A 19,014-nucleotide genomic window follows, 5' to 3' on the forward strand; every position below is an offset into this window, starting at 1 on the left:
ACAGAGACTATCGATGAAAAGAATGTGTTCTCTGTGCACCTAAGAGAAGCCAACACACAGGCAACCTCGTGTGGCCTGAAGCTTCAAGATTTTAGGAAGTTGCTTGCTGATGAATTTCTTTGAAATCAGAAGCTCAGGGCAGCATATGTTGTCCCTCTAGATTTGACTTTTGTGGTTTATGTATAAGCTGGGGCAGACCTCAGAGTCTGACCTAGACTCACATTACGTGTCTCTGAAGTCTGGTGACAGGCCAGACTTTAGGATTCCGCAGAGTTGAGTGAGGAACCTCACAGAGAACAGCCAAGGATTCTTAGGAGATTTTGAGTGATTCTTGCTGATCTGGAAATAATGTAAAAACAACAGAAGAGCTTTTTGTGGTATTTTCATATGTTCTCTATTGGTTTCGGGGAAGAATCCAACATTAAAGTGGCTTAAAAATAATAAATATTTAAAAAGACATAATGTGCCCTACTCTTTTCATCCATCTCTACCAAAAGATAAACTATAATAATAAAAATAGTAAGAACAGGAAGGGAAAGCAGAAACAACAGGAGACAGCAGTATGCTCGGATGGGAATGGATATGACCCAGACGGCTAAGTCTGGTGTTCATGCAGAAAGTGGTGGAGAAGGTGTGAGGAAATGCTGTGAGGGAATCTTTCCCTCGTGAGGCCCAGGGCTCTTTGAGGTATGAGTTCCTCATTTCCTGAGGCCAGCTTGAGACAACAGGTAGTTGAGCGTCCACTAGTTTGATTTCTAGCTCAAGTCCCAGAGAAGCCAATCCATTGAAATTCCATTTGCCTAGTCATCTATTTACCAAATTTACTGATTTTCTAAATAAATAAAAGCTTAATTATTCACAAATTTGATAGCAATTTCTATTGCACAGGATGGTTTTCACATGAGCCTTGCAAAGTTATTGGATGTAAATTGAGTGGAAAGCACTTTTTTTTTCCTGACCCAGCTTTCTGAAGATTCAGTTACAAAACTGCTGAGGCTGGAAAAACAGGCATCTCTGCCAAAGGATAGAGGAGGAGGAGTTGGCATACAGCATCATCACGTTCTAGAGAGGGGAGAGGGGCTGATGGGCAGAGATGGTGGAGAGGGATGCTGAGGTAAAGAAAGAAGGCACGAGGGGCCGGCCCGTGGCTTAGCGGTTAAGTGCATGTGCTCTGCTACTGGACGGCCTGGGTTGGGATCCCGGGCACGCACCGACGCACCGCTTGTCCGGCCATGCTGAGGCCGCGTCCCACATACAGCAACTAGCAGGATGTGCAACTATAACATACAACTATCTACTGGGCCTTTGGGGAGAAAAAGAGGGAAAAAAAAAAAGGAGGAGGATTGGCAATAGATGTTAACTCAGGGCCAGTCTTCCTCAGCAAAATGAGGAATATTGGCATGGATGTCAGCTCAGGGCTGATCTTCCTCAAAAAAAAAGAAAAAAGAAGGAATGCGTGACAGAGGTAATGAGTGCTGGAGGACAGAAAGGGTTCAGAATGAGGGGCAGGAAAAATTATTGAAGGCTCTGGAACATCTCCCATGGGCCACTGAGGCTCTACCAGTCATTCTAATATCAATCATCATATACCTTCTATTTAGTTAAGGATACAGATTAGATTAGCTTGGGGAATTCAGTGAAATTGTTCTTCTGAACATTAGCTTTCAGGGTATCCCTTTTCAGCAGATTGGCTGCTTCCTTTAATCTGAACCTCGTGGAGCCATCCCAGCACACCTTCAAGCTGTTGTGGAAAGGGAGGGCTTCCTGGAGGAAGATGTCTGCAGGACCTACAGAAATGGGGGTCTGAAAGAGGAGGAAATGTCTCAGTAAAACCCAAAGGGCTCCTTTGCTTGCTTGGGGGTTGGGAAAGGATGCCAGCTTGTCCTGGTTTGCCTGAGACTTTCCCGGTTTTAGTCCTGAAAGCCTCAAATTCCAGGCAAACTGAGATGGTTGGCTGGTCTTGAGAAGGAAGAAGATGAAGAAAGGCGGTGGCGAGTGTGGAGAGATGATGCTGTAATCATCTCTTTAGGGGCAGTCTTTTTGCAGGTACAATTTGTGCAGCCTACAGGGAAGATAAAAGGATGCTTGGGAGAAATTACATGGATCTGAGCAGCCACTCCAGGGGCCTAATAGCTGGGAAGGCCCTAGGTTTGTTCCAGATATCTTGATTATACAATATCCATGCACTTGCTTTTCTAAATGTACTTTCTCTCTCTCTCTCTCTTTTCTTCAGGGAGGCAGGACACAGTGCGTGCGAGAAGTTTGTCCCATTCTCTCCTGTCCTCAGCACCTTAGCCACATCCCCCCGGGACAGTGCTGCCCCAAATGTTTGGGTGAGTGACTGTTTTCAGGTAAAAGAACAATGTAATTGATTCTCAGTGTTTTCTGCTAAGAGTCTTCATCCACATTGTTATCTTGGTGTTCTCAAGATGTCCTATTTCATGGCTTGTTTGAGACAGCTACTTCTAATTACACGAGCATAAGGTGTGCACAGGGTTTGTCTCTTTTCTGATGCCTCCACAGAGGTTTCTTCTCCCTTGTCTTCCATTATATCTGTAGACCTGGTACACCAGACCACCTGGGATAATACACCCTTGTGGGGAGAACAGTACTGACAAAACTATCTTTAATTGGACATATGATGATAAGTAGGAATGTATTTTAAAGGCATTTGAAGTAAACACACAGAAGAATACAGACTAGTGTTACTTTTAGAGGCAAAAGCATGCAGGAAGATAACATGCCCAAAATGAGAGGTTTGGAAGGGAGCAATGAATAATAGTCAAAAAAGGGAGTGTTAGCTATTTCTCACTGAGTATTTACCATGTACTAGGCACCATGTGAAACACTTTATATGCTTTTTCTTGTTTAATTTTCTCAAGAAGCTGTGACATATAGGTACTAAATATATTAGATAATTCCAATGTGTAACATAGGTACTCATTAGTTTCGTTGTACTGAGGAGGAAGTAAATTCCCAGAGGGTGGCACAGCTAGTGAGTTCTGGAGTTGATACCTGAACATGAGTCTCTGTCATTCCTAAGCCTGGGCTATAACCTGCTGCAGCTCAACTTCCCCAGGGACACGGAGAGCAGCATGTGCGCTGCCAGCTGAAAGGAGACAACTGATGATGGGGAGTCTCTAGAGCATGAGATTCTTTGGCTTTTGTTTATAATCCATATATCGGCTTCTTCCATATGATCCCTAGGCCCTTGAGTTAGTTGAGGTCAGACTATTTAAGATTCGAATAAAAGTGGCTTGACCCATCATATGAATATAATAGAACATCCAGCAACCCCACTAGAACCTGCAGACATCCTTGAGGGGGCTAATATTTTTCCTAGTCTAGCTTTGTGTTGTGTCTGCACCTGCTGTTTTTCTCTCTTTGTTCCTGTCCTCTTCCTCGTCCTCTTCCACCTCCTTCTCGTCCTGCTCCTCCTCCTCCTCACCTCTTCCTCTTCCTTTTCTTCTTCTTCTTCTTCAACATCATTTTGTCCTTTCAGACACACCACCCGCCCAGTCTTTTCACATCCTATGGTGCTATTGAATCAAGGCTTATGTAGCAGATTTTACTGAAGATTTGCAGTCAACGAGGGTGATTACTTAACAGAGAAGCACAGTGAACAACATAAAATGGAATATTAAGCTCCCTTTCTTCTTAAAGGTCTTAGCTATTTCACTTTTAGGAAGATTTCCGTTTGTGTCTTTTATTTGGGCTCCAGCCTCCTACCAGTTATTGTCCACATTCTTTTCTTGAATCTTCTGTCTTTTCTTTCGTAGTTTGCTTTCCCCAATTCCAAAACATCCTGTTGATTTATTTTTCTCATTCCCAGCTTATCACAGCCATGCCCTGAAGTCTATCTTTCTACAACCAAATTGGCAAATAAAGGTATCTTGTTGAACTAAGGCAGTTTTCTCCTCTTTGAGGAATTCTGCTGCTAACTCTTCCTCTAACAATGTTTGCCCTCCTGCTACATGTACACACATATGCACACACATATACACACACCCACACACACACATACTTTTTAATTAAATATGAAATAATCATAAGAACAAGGGAGAATTGTTTAGACATGCCTAACTAAAGACATTTCCCTGATATGTGTGCTCCTTGGGTTGCCAATGTGTGCTTGTATCCCTGGAATAGAATTAGCCAGTTCGCTGTGGTTGAAATCATCGTGCTGTGGGTCATGGTAGAAGCAGCATTTCATCTAATCAGGAAAGTCATCCCAGAGGAGGTGGCGTTTGGGGCCTGGCCTTAAAGATAAGCAGGCTTGATGAATGCTTTGAAGCTGGTACTGTGGATATGCTGAGTCAGCTCAGAAGTTTCTCATATGAGCAATGATTGTTGTATTGAATGCAGATTTTTCTGTCCGTTTGTGGTCATAAGGCAGACTACAAAAGGAACAGCAAGTCTTAGGAAACTTGAAAATCATAATTCTCCCAAATGAGACCTTTTTTTGGTTGGGCTTAAACCCCAGGGGAATAATGTGGAAATGGCTTAAATCAGGCTGTACATGGAGTCTCTGAACCATTCTTTTGAATGTTTTATCCTATTTTGGGCCATGATTGGGTAAAAAGAAACATACCCACACAACAAAAGACAGAAAGGAAAAAGAGAAAACACTGGGATGTTTTCTAGATGCTGAAATCTTAGACTAGTTAGACTTTTGGCTAGTTGGACCCTGATTTGCTGTTAAATTTTCCCCTGACTGGGATCTGTTTGCATGACATACCTCTACGTTTTTTTTTTTTTTTTGTGAAGAAGATCAGCCCTGAGCTAACATCCATGCTAATCCTCCTCTTTTTGCTGAGGAAGACCAGCTCTGAGCTAACATCTATTGCCAATCCTCCTCCTTTTTTTTCCCCAAAGCCCCAGTAGATAGTTGTATGTCATAGTTGCACATCCTTCTAGTCGCTGTACGTGGGACACGGCCTCAGCATGGCTGGAGAAGCGATGCGTCGGTGCGCGTCCGGGATCGGAACCAGCCCGCCAGCAGTGGAGCACGCGCACTTAACCGCTAAGCCATAGGGCCAGCCCAGACATACCTCTACCTTTTGTATTACAACATTCTCTTCCTCTCTTTTCTCATTTTCAGTGAAGAGCCTCATCAGAGGTTTGAGTACACAGAGCACCAATGCACCTCTCAGAGTGACACAGCCTAGGATCATATTTGAATTATACTAGTAATGATAATACTTATTATCTACCACTTATTGGGCGTGTTTAATGAATGCCAGTCTCTGTGCTAAGAGCTGTACATCAATTACTTTTTGGTAAAATTTACATTTTATTGAGGGATAATTTAAGCCATTGGTCACATTTGTTCAGGGGGATGAACTCACTGAAGAATCTTTTGAGTAGATTGATGCGATCTACTGATGCATCAATCCACTGATCCATCCATCCATCCATCCATCTATCCATCCATCCATTCATCCATCTATGTAACAATATTGAGTACTGTAACTGTAGTAAAAGCAACAAGCTGTGGGAATACAGGAAGGGGTTGTTCATTCTAAGAGGTGAAAGGGCTTCTGAAGAAGCCATGAAGATGTATTTTGATTGAGAGAGAAGGAAACTTGACTATATCTATATATTTATTTATATCCTGCTTTTTGGCAAAAAAGTTTTAGGGCTTCTTACAAGATACATGAAGCACGTGTAGATAAAAGATAAGAAAAAGGCAAACCGGGTTATCACAATTTTAAAAAATTGCTCAGTTGAAGCAGAACTATTTTTAATTCTTAAAGGACAGGAATGTATCCCTGATGGATTAATATAGAGGACAGTGTTTAAATCAGTGAAAAAGGACATCAACATAATTTTTGTAGTAAACACACACAAACACAAAGATCTGTTTAGAGATGTTTTCTTGTACTAGAATGTCTTAAAACTAAGGTGTGATTTGACAGAAGTGATTCTGATGGGTGGGTGGCTGGCACACAGCTTTCCAATGCTTCAGGATAACCCTAGGGGGTTCCTTAGAGCAAAATCTAGAGAAAGGATGAATTTTATATTTTGCATACAATCCTCTAATTTAGTCTGTAAGTTCTCAAGAGCTTCAAGAGACTCAGGACCTGGGTGTACACATAAGAATCCTGTCTTAGTTGGGATATTAATAGTTACTAGGTGCAAATACAGTCATTATGCTAAATTTTTTCTAATCATGAAAGAGTTTTTAGCTGCATACTTCAATAACAACATTGTAGATAGAGATGGTAATGTGTTATTGGGAGGAGGCATTATTTATACCATTTTACAAATGAACTAAGTGTGGCCTGGAGAAATCATACACAAGGTCACCAGGGAATCCATATGTGAGACCCAAATTATAACTCACTGTCATCTTTTGAGGCAAGTTTTCTTCTGATAGTGAGAACAAATGAATGATTTTTTTTTTTAATTTTATTTATTTATTTTTTCCCCCAAAGCCCCAGCAGATAGTTGTAGGTCATAGCTGCACATCCTTCTAGTGGTTGTATGTGGGACGCGGCCTCAGCATGGCCGGAGAAGCAGTGCGGTGGTGCGCTCCCGGAACGAACCTGGGCCGCCAGCAGTGGAGCGCGCGCACTTAACCGCTAAGCCACGGGGCCTGCCCCCAAATGAATGATTTAATTCTTCGTCTATACTGTATCCTAGCCTGAGGTTGACTCTGATTGGAAGATAGCATTTTTCTTGACTCCTACTAACTGTAATTCCAACAGTTCTAATTCTGAGAATAACATTTAGTATACGTTTATAGGTATTTTCAGCATTTCATTGGGCCTCCTAGTAAATAGAAAGTGCTTTTGGAACGGCCCCATGGCTTAGTGGTTAAGTGCGGGCACTCTGCTACTGGCGGCCCAGGCTCAGATCCCGGGCACGCACCGTCACACCGCTTCTCCGGCCATGCTGAGGCCGCGTCCCACATACAGCAACTAGAAGGATGTGCAACTATGGCGTACAACTATCTACTGGGACTTTGGGGGAAAAAAAGGAGGAGGACTGGCAATAGATGTTAGCTCAGCAAAAAGAGGGGATTAGCATGGATGTTAGCTCAGGGCTGATCTTCCTCACAAAAAAAAAAAAAGAAATTGCTTTTAATCATTTACAAGATCAAAGAGGAGTGAGAATGTAAATCTGAGGAGTGGCCATGAATCTTTGACTTCTTAACTTAGTTCTTAGTTAAAGTAACATTTCAGAGATGTTTTTATGTGTTCCAGAAAGTAGAAACTCAAATACTGAAAGAAAGGAGGAAACTCCTTATTTGGGGTTGCTTTTTTGGCCCTTTTGGTCCTCAATCAAATTCTCATATCAGGGAAAACCAAGCTAGTTCTACAGAGATGTGATGCCTATGAAAGGTTGGACACTTGGCATGTGGAGCTGGATTTTGCCTCCATGCACTGTTTGAGTTGGCTTCACCTTTATGCCAATGGACTTGTAATTTCTTCAACTGAGATGCTACATCATTAGTTCTTCTTTTTCTCCTTCTAGTCCTTCTTGAGATTTCTTGACTCCTACTGCCTCCTCCATGCCAATATCCACCTCCTGGATAATTTTACTTGTTCTTTAAGATGCAGCTCAGGGATCACATCCTCCAAGAAGTCTTTTCTGTCCTTCATGTCCCCATAGCTCCCAGATTGGCTTCTTTCTAGAACTTACCATATTGTTGTATTGAAATCATCTTTTGTGGATTTATCTCCCCAGTGGACTGTGAGTTCCATGAGGGCAGTCTATGTCTAAGTCATCTTAGTTCACTATGATGGACACATAATAAAGATGCGTTGAACTTACAAGATTCAGTGTAGACTCAAACTCTTTTTAATGAAAACTCTCTAAATTGATGACTCCTGGGGATCCCCTGGGAATATCTGACCTAAGGCTCTATTTTTGTGCACTAGATTTACCTGGTCTTGTGAGACTGTTTAACAGTCCTGTGATGTAATTGCTGATGACAAAGTGGAGGCATCCTGCGCTTCTGTCTTACTTACACTATGCCAATGCTTCCCTCTAGGTCAGAGGAAAGTATTTGACCTCCCATTTGGAAGCTGCCTCTTTCGCAGTGACGTTTATGACAATGGATCTTCATTTCTCTACGATAACTGCACTGCATGCACCTGCAGGGTAAGGTGGCTCTGAGTGGCTGTGCTCCAACAGTGATAGTGTTTTGGGTGTTAGTGTTAACATTATAGCCAAACATGATAATGAGTTATTTATCGAGAGGAGGCATTATTGATGCCATCATATGAGTGAAATCATACTCAAAGTCACAAAGAAGTTCAAACATAGGATCCACAACACACTGCCATCTTCCCAGGACCGACAAGTTAGCTCCTGGTGGTGAGAACTAAATTCTGAGGGGCTGTCCTGAGCCACTTTCTAGAATCAGATAAATAAACATGGCAGTGTTCTCTTGCCCTAATTATACAAGGTAAATTCTCTGACACACCTGGCAATAAAAATGGCTTTAATTACATTTAAGAGAAAATAAAGGCATGGATTTACAGTTCATCACAAAGATAAACCTGGCAGTTTGGGAAGAGAGTATTTATGTTTTGTTCATTGTACCATTTCTTACTTGAGGCATCGCTCACTTTTCTCAAAAGGCAGCCAGAAGTACAATTACTGGTAAAGAAAGAATTCTACAGTTTCAGAATTTTAAAGGGATACACATCACATATTCATAGACTGTACTTATGAGGTGATTTATTTTTCAAACCAAGAACGGAATCATTTATATGGAGGACTTTAGGATCATTCATTAGTGAGTTAATTCAAACATCTGTGTGACACGAGTTTAGAATAATACATTTTGTTGGTGATTGTTGCTGTTTTGTTTTTAATAGCTGAAGGGCTAGAGAGGGAAAGAGAGGAGCTTTGCTCAATGTCAGCTATGAGTCAGTAGCTGGGATTAGAGTTCAGAAGTGCCTGATTACTTGAGGCATACTTTGTTAAGGAGAATGCGCTACTTCAGGGAGGTGGCTGAGTAAGGGCTGAACTGTCTGTTCCCTGGCACTGAACATCGAGTAATTCCTAAGTCCGAGAATACTTTCCTGAGGCTCCTTCCTCTCTTCCATGGTTTGTATTATCCTATGCTAAACACATAGCCACTCCTTCTGTTGGCCTTGGCCTCCATCATCAGGACTTCTCTTCCCCTCCATGAATTTCACAGCTTATAGCTTCCTCTTGGGGATACTGAGCATTTGATGAAACACATCACATTCCCAATTCTCTTGATTGCAGGAAAGCCAGGCATCCCATGAATGGGAATTAGCTATGCTTGCCGTGCTTTGGGTTTCACGGATTCTTTGATAGATGATTAGGCAATATGTTCCAGTGCTCAAAAGAAGTGTTATTACTACTCTTCCTTCAAGAAGTTGTTTTATCAGAATAAGAGTTCACAGTCATCTTTGGGAAATTGGACGCTTGAAGAATCAGACTCCAATCATTTTGGATAATCAGTGTTGTTTTCTATCTGCTTAGAGCTTCTCTCTCCAGTATCCACATCCAATGCCTCAACAGGTATAGGGAACTGTTTAATAGTTCTCTGAACACAGTATGGTTTCAGGTCTCTGTGCCTTCAAATTTGATGATTCCTCTACCTGTAGTGCCCTCATCTTCTTGAAGTTTGATTAGCAAACTCCTCTTCATCCACAACAGCCTGTCTCATGTGTCACCTCCTCTAGTGAGGCTTTCCTGATGCACCTACTTAGGTAATTATTCCCCCTTCTCTGCTACCTCCACACCTTTACTCGTTCTGTTTGTCACATTATATTGCAATTTATTTGTTCACATGGTTATCTCTCCTTTTGCTCTGTGAGCTCCTTGAAGACAGAAGCACATCCATCCATCTCTGTATTCTCATTGCTTTACCCAGCGCCAGACACATGATCTAATGGGTGCTGTGTGTATGTGTATTTAATGAAAATTGGGAAATCTACGGTGAAGTATACATTATTTGAGAGCTAATGTGTGCCCTTGTTTTTCAAACTAGAAATCAAGACATGCAGTTTGACAGGGGAATTTTTTACCAATTTATGAGTTGATTTATAATAATTTCTGTGTGCTGGGCACTGTGTCAGATACTTTACATATTTTACTTAAACTGCACAATAAACCTGAGAAGTAGGCATCATCATCTCCATTTTGAAAATGAGGAATTTGAGGCTCAGAGAGATGGATTTGCACAAGATAACACATCTAATAAATAAACTGTCATTCCACCCTGGTCTTGTTCCATTCTAAATCCTATCCACTATGTGATATGGTTAGAACCTTAAAAATAAAGGATAACAAATGCCATTCTTTTGAAGGATCATCTCATTGTCATATTAATCTTAGTTGGATACATCAGTAGGAGTATAGTAGATGGTACAGAAGTACCTCTTGAAGTCATGGAATTAACATAGAAGCAACAGAAGTTACATAGGTTGATTTATAAAACCTATTTGCATATAATGCTCAGAGACAAGTGTTTTCTCAAAGGGTCTATGTCTCATTGAGTCTCATTTCACTGCCATTGGTCTCACACTGACTTGACACTTTGCCGATCTACCCTGGGATCCTTCTTTCCTCTGTCTCTGTCTTCCACTAAGTTTCATAAATGTTTTGCGCTTACAGTCATTCCAACTGACAGCCTACTCCAGGTGAAATTGCATCTTGTTGGCTGGGAAACTGGAAAAGTTTACTTCTCTTAAGCTGCTCTGAACTTTTCTCCAATGTGTTGTTGAATGAATAAGCAGGCACGATTCACTTAGCTATTTTGTTTATAGAATGCCACTTCTTTCGATATCAAGCCATGCGCCTTTAAATTACATATATAAACTTGTCACTCTCAGAGGCTAAGTGGCCTGGATATGGTTTATGGTCAAAGGGTTTATGGAAGAGCCCTAGAACCCAGGTCCAGTTTTGGAATTGCTCATTCAGTTCCTTTGTGAACATAGCACACACTTAAGGAATTTCATCTTGAGGTGGAACATTGGATCTTAATTTTTACTCTTTCATCAAAGATATCCTGCCTTTACACTAAACTCCTAGAAAGTGGGACAGAGTCATGGACCAGACCCAAGAGATCACTGTTAATGAAGGATGCAAAAGAGGAACAGGAAGAAGGAAACTGGTTGGCTCATAGTGAGCTGGGCTTTCTAGCCTTATGCTGGCTGGAGCAGAATCATCGACCTCTTGAGCATTGAATTCTAAACCCTTAGAAGGTAGGGATCGTATGTCATACTGTTTATAGCTTCCTCATCTTCTAGTCCAGATATTAAATCAACAAATAAAATTTTGAATTGAATGAAAGATTTATTGCAACAAATTAAAATATGGTGTCTACAGAATATGTTTTAAAGCAGTCAGTTGTGGGTTGTTAAAGGAAGGCTAGATAGGATGTTTGGCAAAGGTGGGAATCGTTTTTAATTTCCAGTTTGCCTTTGGGCCCCCAGGACTCTACTGTAGTGTGTAAGAGGAAGTGCTCCCGCCCTGGGGGCTGCGACAAAGGCCAGGAGGCCTGTTGTGAGGAGTGCCTCCTACGAGTGCCGCAGGAAGACGTCAAAGGGTGCAAGTTTGGCAACAAGGTTTTCCAGGTATGTCATGAGCCAAGTTCATGGGAACTGCTGTATTATACTGGTTTGTAAAATCCACCAGACAAAATGCAGATTGGAGTATTCAGTATTTGTATATACATATGTGTGTGTGTGTGTATTTTTATATATATATATATTTATATATTATATACTTATATATTATTATTTATATAATATACACTATATATTATATTTATATATTTTATAAAAATATATATTACATTTATATATTTATATATAATACATAAATGTACTTATTTATGTTACGATATGATATATACATAAACATTTAGAATCAAGTATACACAGGGGCAGAGAAGCAACTGTGTGAAAAATGTATTTCTTTGGCTTTATTTTTGCTTTATAAAATCTTTTAAACCTGTAAAACATTATCGCCTTTGCCAAACGTGGTCAGCCGGGACTGGGGTTGAGCTGAAGATGCCCCCCGGGTGGTGCAGTTATGGTGCCCGAATGCCCGGGAGCATCTCATTCAGTCCAAGATGCTCAGTGCCCCTTGCCAAGGTCCGATGGTTCTATAGCTTGATACCCTTAGAACTTTTTCGAAGAGAGGTTTCCTCGTTTGGAAGATGTTCAGGTGAGGATGCTCAGGGCCTGTGTGGCCAGCACAGCAGTTGAGCCATGGTGAGAGAGCCCTGCCCAGCTGAGCTAGCAGGGCTGTCTGCTGGCCATCTGCTACACATCTCAGGTGTGTTTCACATTGTTTTCTGATAGCCTGAGTGGGAAGTTGTGCAGTGACCATTTAAACGTCAGGATGGAGCGGCTTTGTCCAAAGTGTTTCCCGTCTAGTCTGTTTTGCCTAGGGGTGGAGGGAGTCTCTCTGTCCCTGAAGGTGTCATCTCATGAAACCTGTGAGAACTGACACCGTTAGCATCAGGTCAGATGTGGAAGCTCCTCGGGCATGCTGAACTTAGCCCAACTTCCTATCACACTGACAGAGTTGGAGGGAGGGTCTCGGTTCTTGTGGAATCGGTAAGAAGACATGATTTGTCATGCCCAAGGGAAGGGGGTCGTGTGTGTGTTGTATTTACACCAGGCTTTCAGAGCCACTCATGTGTTCTCTTTACATAGAGTCGTCCTCTGTCTGCAGAGCACCCAGATGCAATAGACTCACTCTCATGATGGTGCTGTGTGCAAAGTGCTTTCAAGGCTCTGTAGAAAGGTTCCTTTATGTGAATAAAGCCCGAAGTAATTTACAGAGGGTCATTCTTGAAATGTGCACTCAGAGAATTTGGAATAGTCAGATGCCCTTTAAGACAGATTCAGTTAAGTCTTTCTCTCTTGAGAAATAAAAGGCACTGGAGAGTAGGTAGTCCTTAAAATAGCTTCAAAAATGAGAAGGAAGAGGTAGAGGAGGAGTAATCATCAAAGAGCTGAAGTAGTTTCTCTGTTTTTAACAAAATTTGTTGCTTAGATCCACAAGCCCAGGAAGGAATGCTTGTTTTGTTTTCAGACCCAACTCTATTGCCTGTAATCTCTTTTCCCACAAGCAAGGATGTACATCTCTGCATGTTCGCCAGAGATACTGGGCTTCCTATGGCTGGACATTTGGTAATTGCAGATTATAAATCCAATGAGCCAAAGAAATTCCTAACAGCCCTTTCTGGGCTAGAAAATGTGTCCCAAAGTGCTACCCAGCTTTTTGAGGGGAGAGTATCAGACCGGCAGGGACATGGTGTGAATGGCTCTTGGAGTGCTCCACGTTTTCAGATGGCTTGCTAATCAGATGTCTGCCTGGGCAATGGGAGTCATTTGAATTAGCCTCTGTTCTTTGCACGTCTGTGTCCTGTGTGGTCTGGAACCATGTCATATCTGGGAATAAACTAACAACCTCCGGACATCTCAATTAATTGCTGGTGCCTGAGATAGCTTAAACAGTCCAGTCCTATCAAACTGGAAAATTAGACCTTTGCTATTGCATAATGTATGAAAACTTATGTTTGTCTCCCAGGGTGAAACTAGGTAAACAATGCAGGAGGAGGAATATGCAAATATGACTTGGTTAGACACACAAGAATTCTTTTTATAACCTGGAGGGGGAACACACACACATACACACACACACACCCCCCCTCAAATCTAATCTTATATTAAATCAGTTAGGTATGGATAGGACACCTCAGAATAATTTAGTCTAATGATGGCGTCCCTCAGTCAGGATAAATTCTTTCCTTGAGAGAGAAATCCTAGCCTGTTAGATTAGCTCCCATCAGCCTGCAGCTGATGGCAGAATCCTGTGCTCTCTCCTGTAGGATGGAGAGATGTGGTCCTCTGTTAACTGCACCATCTGTGCTTGTGTGAAAGGCAAGACAGAGTGTCGCAAGAAGCAGTGCGTTCCCATCAGCAGCTGCCCTCAGGTATGTTTGAAATGCAGGTTGACTTTCTCTTTACCTTAGCGTTTTCGGAAACATCTCATGTGTGGCATGGTTACACGCCACCTTCGGAACACAGAATCCAGATCCCCCAAAGCTTCCAAGTTCCCAAAGAGCCACACGCGCCTTGCAAATCTTGCTCCTTCTTTTTTGCAGCTCCCACCCAGATTCTAGCCTTGTGTGGAAATAGCTCTTATCTTGCTCTTGTCCTCACTTCCCTATTTCTCAACTGACTTCTCCCAGTTCTTTGTTTTAATGTCTCCAACTCCTGTTAGATCTGTTCCCTTGTTTATTTCGCTGTGTTTTTTGTTGAACATCATAACCATCCTTTGCATTTTCCTCCCTTTTCTCACTCTCCTCAAATCAGTTTTCTTCCCTTAGCCATTCAAAGTAATATGTGGTTGTTTATTAATAAATTCCCCACAGGGTTTCTCCTGCCTAGCAGCACCCTCTGACCCCTTTAGTGAAGTTTTCCCTCTCTCACCCTGGCCTCCATTGTAGCCCCAAATGGAAATAGCGTCTTTATGGAAATATCTCTTTTCAGAAACCCACAGTTCCAGGGCACTGAATAAAGCAACCATTATCTTCTAAAGCATGAGCTTCATTGAATTCACCTCAGCAACTTGAAACCTTTCAAGGTTTTATGCGTTTTGGGAAAATGTCAAACCTATTCAATACCTTCCAGTGAATGAAAAAATATATCCATATGTTCAGAACTTGTCCTCCCTTCTCTGTTATAGACAGCTTTTAATTTTATTCACATCTGTTATTATTATAAACAAAAAGTTGCTGTTTTTACTTGAGTGCCAAATGAGGCACAAAAAAAACAACAGCTGTTGCTATTGCACAACTGAATAAAGGGGGGAGGAAAAAAAGGAAAAAAAAAAACCCTAATTAGTCTTGCTTTAAAAAGCCTCAGACATAAAACTGAAAACCTCCCATAAAAGGAGAAAAAAAAAAGGAGATACGCTAAGTAGACTTGAACATGGTCTGCTTATAAATATTCATTGGGAAAAATGGGATCCCATCATTTATGCCAGTCCTGGGGGAACCCTCCCTGCTAATGAACTCTTGCAGCACATGTTAGTAATAATGGGGTTCCTTATTCCACACGACAAAAACAGGATGCTGTGCCAACCTCGTGGCTCAAGTAACGAGCCTCAGCAGGCCATGGTGGAGTTTCCAGCCTCGCTTGAGGCATGCCACTTCTGGCAGGGTTGACGGTTTTCATTGTCCTCTTGCTGCGGGGAGGTCAATGCTCTTTACGTCACCAGTGTTTCATTAGCATTTCTTCTTTGTGGACCATATTTGGGCCTGGAGCATCCGTCCCTCCAGGCGCAGGCCTTTCCCCTGCCCCACCCCCTCCTCGGCTTGTTGGAGCTTGTCAGTGCCTGGCTCCTGCCTCGGGGGCCACCTTTCTGTTTCTAGGCATCTCTCCAACCTTTCCTCCAGTTCACACTTTCCCTCCTCAGGGGCCAGCACAAGGACTTGGGAAGATAACTTAGCTCTGCCATGGAAATCCTGTTAAGCACTTGCTTCCCCTCCTCTGCATTGCCTGGGGAAATTAAAAAAAAATTTTTTTAAGAAGCAGACTGTATTGCCTGCTGTATCCTTCCTGGCTACTACACATCTCTTTTTCCAAAAGTATATGCGCCTTGTGGAAGGAAGGTTTTGTGGTTGGATTCCCTGTCCACCCTCCTTGGCAACTCCCTCAGAGGCAAAGGAATGCCTTTTGTGGGAAGGGCTTGGTGGGTTCCTGTGGGGACAGGGTTCTTAACTACACTGCCATCTCATCATCACTAATATGTACTGAGACTTTCTCTATAGTCACAGGAATAACCCCATTTAATGCTGACACCACCCCTCTGAGGTGGGTGCTATTACTAGACCCTTCTTACCCATGAGGTCACATATGCATTCCACAGCTAGTTGCTTATAACTCAAGAGCACAGACTCCACAACTTGCATTTGATTTATCCACAGCTAATTTAGTGACATTACCCGCCCCTCTCTCACTTCCCGAAGAAGGGAGATGGCAGTTTCCGCCAAGGGGCAGATGTCACATTTGGTTGGGGCCTTGGCTTTAAATAGCTCTGCTCCATTCGGATAGAGCACCTTACTCCACCCATCATTTCATCGGCCTGAGCCCACCTCATCTGGCTTTGTCCTCAACTGCTTTCAGTCACGAGAAGCCAAAGGAGTCCTCTGTGCCAAATAGAAATAGATAACAGAGCTCGAGGCAATGAAAATATGTCGTGATGCCCCAAACCATGGGGTTTTAAGTCTCTTTCAAAGTCATCTTACCCTTTATTGTACCATTTTCGGTCTGGCTGATGCAAAAATGAATCAAACATGGTTCTAGTTCTTCAATTATCAACCAGCATTTTTTTAGTCAGTATGATTTTTTTTTTGAGTACTAAAATATATTATTTATGCAACTGACCAGTAGTGAACGAGTGAAGGGACAATATATGAGCTGTGTGGTCTTGACCTTGGGCCACCTCTCTGGGGTCTCTGTCCCCTTAGTTTCCCATAAACAGGGGGTAGGAACCCTGCATTTGGAGGGTTGTTGTGAAGTGTAAATGCGATAAACTATGAAGAACACACAGCATTCTTTCTAATGTATAGCAGATACCCAATAAATATTAAATTCCCTTAAAGATAAGGAATGAAAGAGGGTAAAAATCTGGAGTGGAAAGAACTGGCCTTTAGGGTCACACAGAATTAGGTTTGATTTTGGATTCTATCACCCTTGTTGTATAATATTAATTTCTTCATCTATAAAAAGGGAAATAGCCCATAAGGTTCTTGTGCATCTTCATAGCAATGATTATAAAAGTATATAATATTAATTAAACTCTAATGTGTTCTAAGTATTAACTTATTAAATCCTTACAGCTAACCTGATGTTAGATGACATAAGGTCTAGTAGGATGTTTGTTACATAGCAAGTGCTCCCTAAATTTTAATCTTCTTTCACATTTCTTTTTCTCTGTGAGTCCCATTGAGTCAGAGATAAGACAATGCCATTCTCTGATATGCTTCCTCCTTCAAATGTCATGCATTAAAAAAATTGGAAGAAATGCAATATAGGAGATTACACTGTATTTCCAGATAGGTAATGGAAAGTTACTCAGCGTTTCAAAACTCTCAGCTTCATTGGCTTTGACTGCATAACAATGACTTAATGTGGACAGCATACCACTTTCTGAAAGAAGAAATCTGGGTGAATTTGATCTGTAGCACAGACAGCGTCCATATCCATAGGCCTGAGCTTGGGTTACAGTTTATTGTTTGGGCCCTTCCAACAAGCAAAGACAGAAGGAGGGCCTTGCACAGATGGATAGGTTGACAGACAATTCCCATTTTTATGTGTGTGCACTTAGGCTCCAGAGGGATCGATTTGGATATCAGAGAAAAGGTTGAATCCAGACTGTCTCCATCTTCCCTCCATGTGAGAAAAATCACACCAATGAGTCCTTTAGCTATTACATTTCTCGGAGGATGAAAACAGGAAAGGTTTCAGAATGACTTTGCCTGGCCTTAGAACTTGATACTTGAAACTTCATTTTTACTGTCATCGTCACCATCTGGGCATTGAGTTCAAATACAGCTTGGACTGATTTCATTGGTTTATCTAGTATTAGATTTAAAAAAGAGTTTTGTCCTCAGCAGACCCTGTTTCTTAACATTAAACTCTTATTTGTTTTTCTCTTGATTAGGGTAAAATTCTCAACAGAAAAGGATGCTGTCCTATTTGCACTGAAAGTAAGTTTATTCTTTTGAACACGTGCTGTTAATATTTGTTTCGCACTTTATAGTGCAACAAGAAAAATGGAGGTGTAAGTTTTCTGCACATTTCACTTCTACAGGTATAGGGTGGGATCATCCCACCTCCCTACAGACACTTTAAATGAATTGTAATCCTTTCACAAAAGCGCAATTGAGACAAATATAGATATTTCCATTGGAATTTGTTGCTATGAGAAATTTAGAAGATAAATGGTCTGATGAGGTTTTAAGAAGGACCAGATAACTTAATGTGCATTTTTACTGCTAATAGCATTTACAGTCATAGCGGCAAAGATAATGATATCCATTAAAACCAAACATTATACATAATCTAGGAGGGATTTTCCTGCCATCATTATAAAGCCAAACAGCTGCACTTACTTCCTCCTCCCTCACCCCCACCCCCAGCTCTTCACCATTTCACCTGGGCACATCCAACGTTGTCAGATGTGTTGGCAAAGATAAAACCGGAGGTTGTTGGGCTGGCAATGGTTTCACCATCCTGTTAATTTTTAACTGAGTTCTTAAAAGTTCTCTCTAAATGGCCTATTCTGGAAGCTGTCCGAGACTACACAACTAATCACAGAGCATAGCAACAGGGTTAATGTCATCCCCACATGTAGACATATGCCTAGATCTATCAGAAAATTGCATTTTAGTCCTCCTCAAATTCATATGGTTTTGTGATAGCTTTCTGAAGTGTGTCATTGAAAAAGGAGTATTAGTAATGTCGCTGTGAAATTAGTTCTGATGTATGATAAGCAGGATTAACAAAGCCATGAAATGTATTAGAAAGTATTTTATGAGCCAGCCAGGCTTAGAGAAGTGGGCTTTGATGACAGTTGAAAGCAGCTTTCACGTGGGAACAGGTTTGTTTATTCCGCTTGTCTAAAATCAGAGTATATTTTACTTGGAGTTATCCTGGCTCTGTTTTTTTTTGGACAACAGAAACATAAGTTCACTTTACATATATATATGTATCTTTTAGATATATTACATATAATATATACACATATATCACACTATTTTTTGAGACAAAGAGCTGTTAAGCAATTGTATATTATGCGTGATAAAAGTGCTAGTTTAATTAATGAAAATTAAATTATAGATTTAATAAAAGAATTTTTTTATAGATAATGCAGTACAAAAAATAGCTCAAAGGAAGCCAACCAAGAATGACTTAGTAGAGTCCAGGAATTAATGCAGGAAGAAGAATTCGGTATGATGAACACACCAGTTGATTTCAAAACATGTGTATAAATGAA

General features: G+C 41.3%; 1 protein-coding gene across 2 annotated transcripts in view; it reads left to right on the forward strand.

The window, feature by feature from the left end:
• The window catches only part of BMPER (BMP binding endothelial regulator), a 231,279-nt gene that overhangs the window by 122,683 nt on the left and 89,582 nt on the right, over positions 1-19,014 (forward strand). For both annotated transcript variants that reach the window (XM_058569040.1, XM_058569050.1), the window contains exons 7-11: positions 2,234-2,333; positions 8,000-8,109; positions 11,427-11,567; positions 13,838-13,942; positions 17,680-17,725. In XM_058569040.1, the coding sequence (XP_058425023.1) occupies positions 2,234-2,333; positions 8,000-8,109; positions 11,427-11,567; positions 13,838-13,942; positions 17,680-17,725 (502 nt within the window). The remainder of the gene's footprint in view (positions 1-2,233; positions 2,334-7,999; positions 8,110-11,426; positions 11,568-13,837; positions 13,943-17,679; positions 17,726-19,014) is intronic.

The sequence above is a fragment of the Diceros bicornis genome, chromosome 3 (assembly GCF_020826845.1).
Source record: "Diceros bicornis minor isolate mBicDic1 chromosome 3, mDicBic1.mat.cur, whole genome shotgun sequence".
Taxonomy (NCBI): domain Eukaryota; kingdom Metazoa; phylum Chordata; class Mammalia; order Perissodactyla; family Rhinocerotidae; genus Diceros; species Diceros bicornis.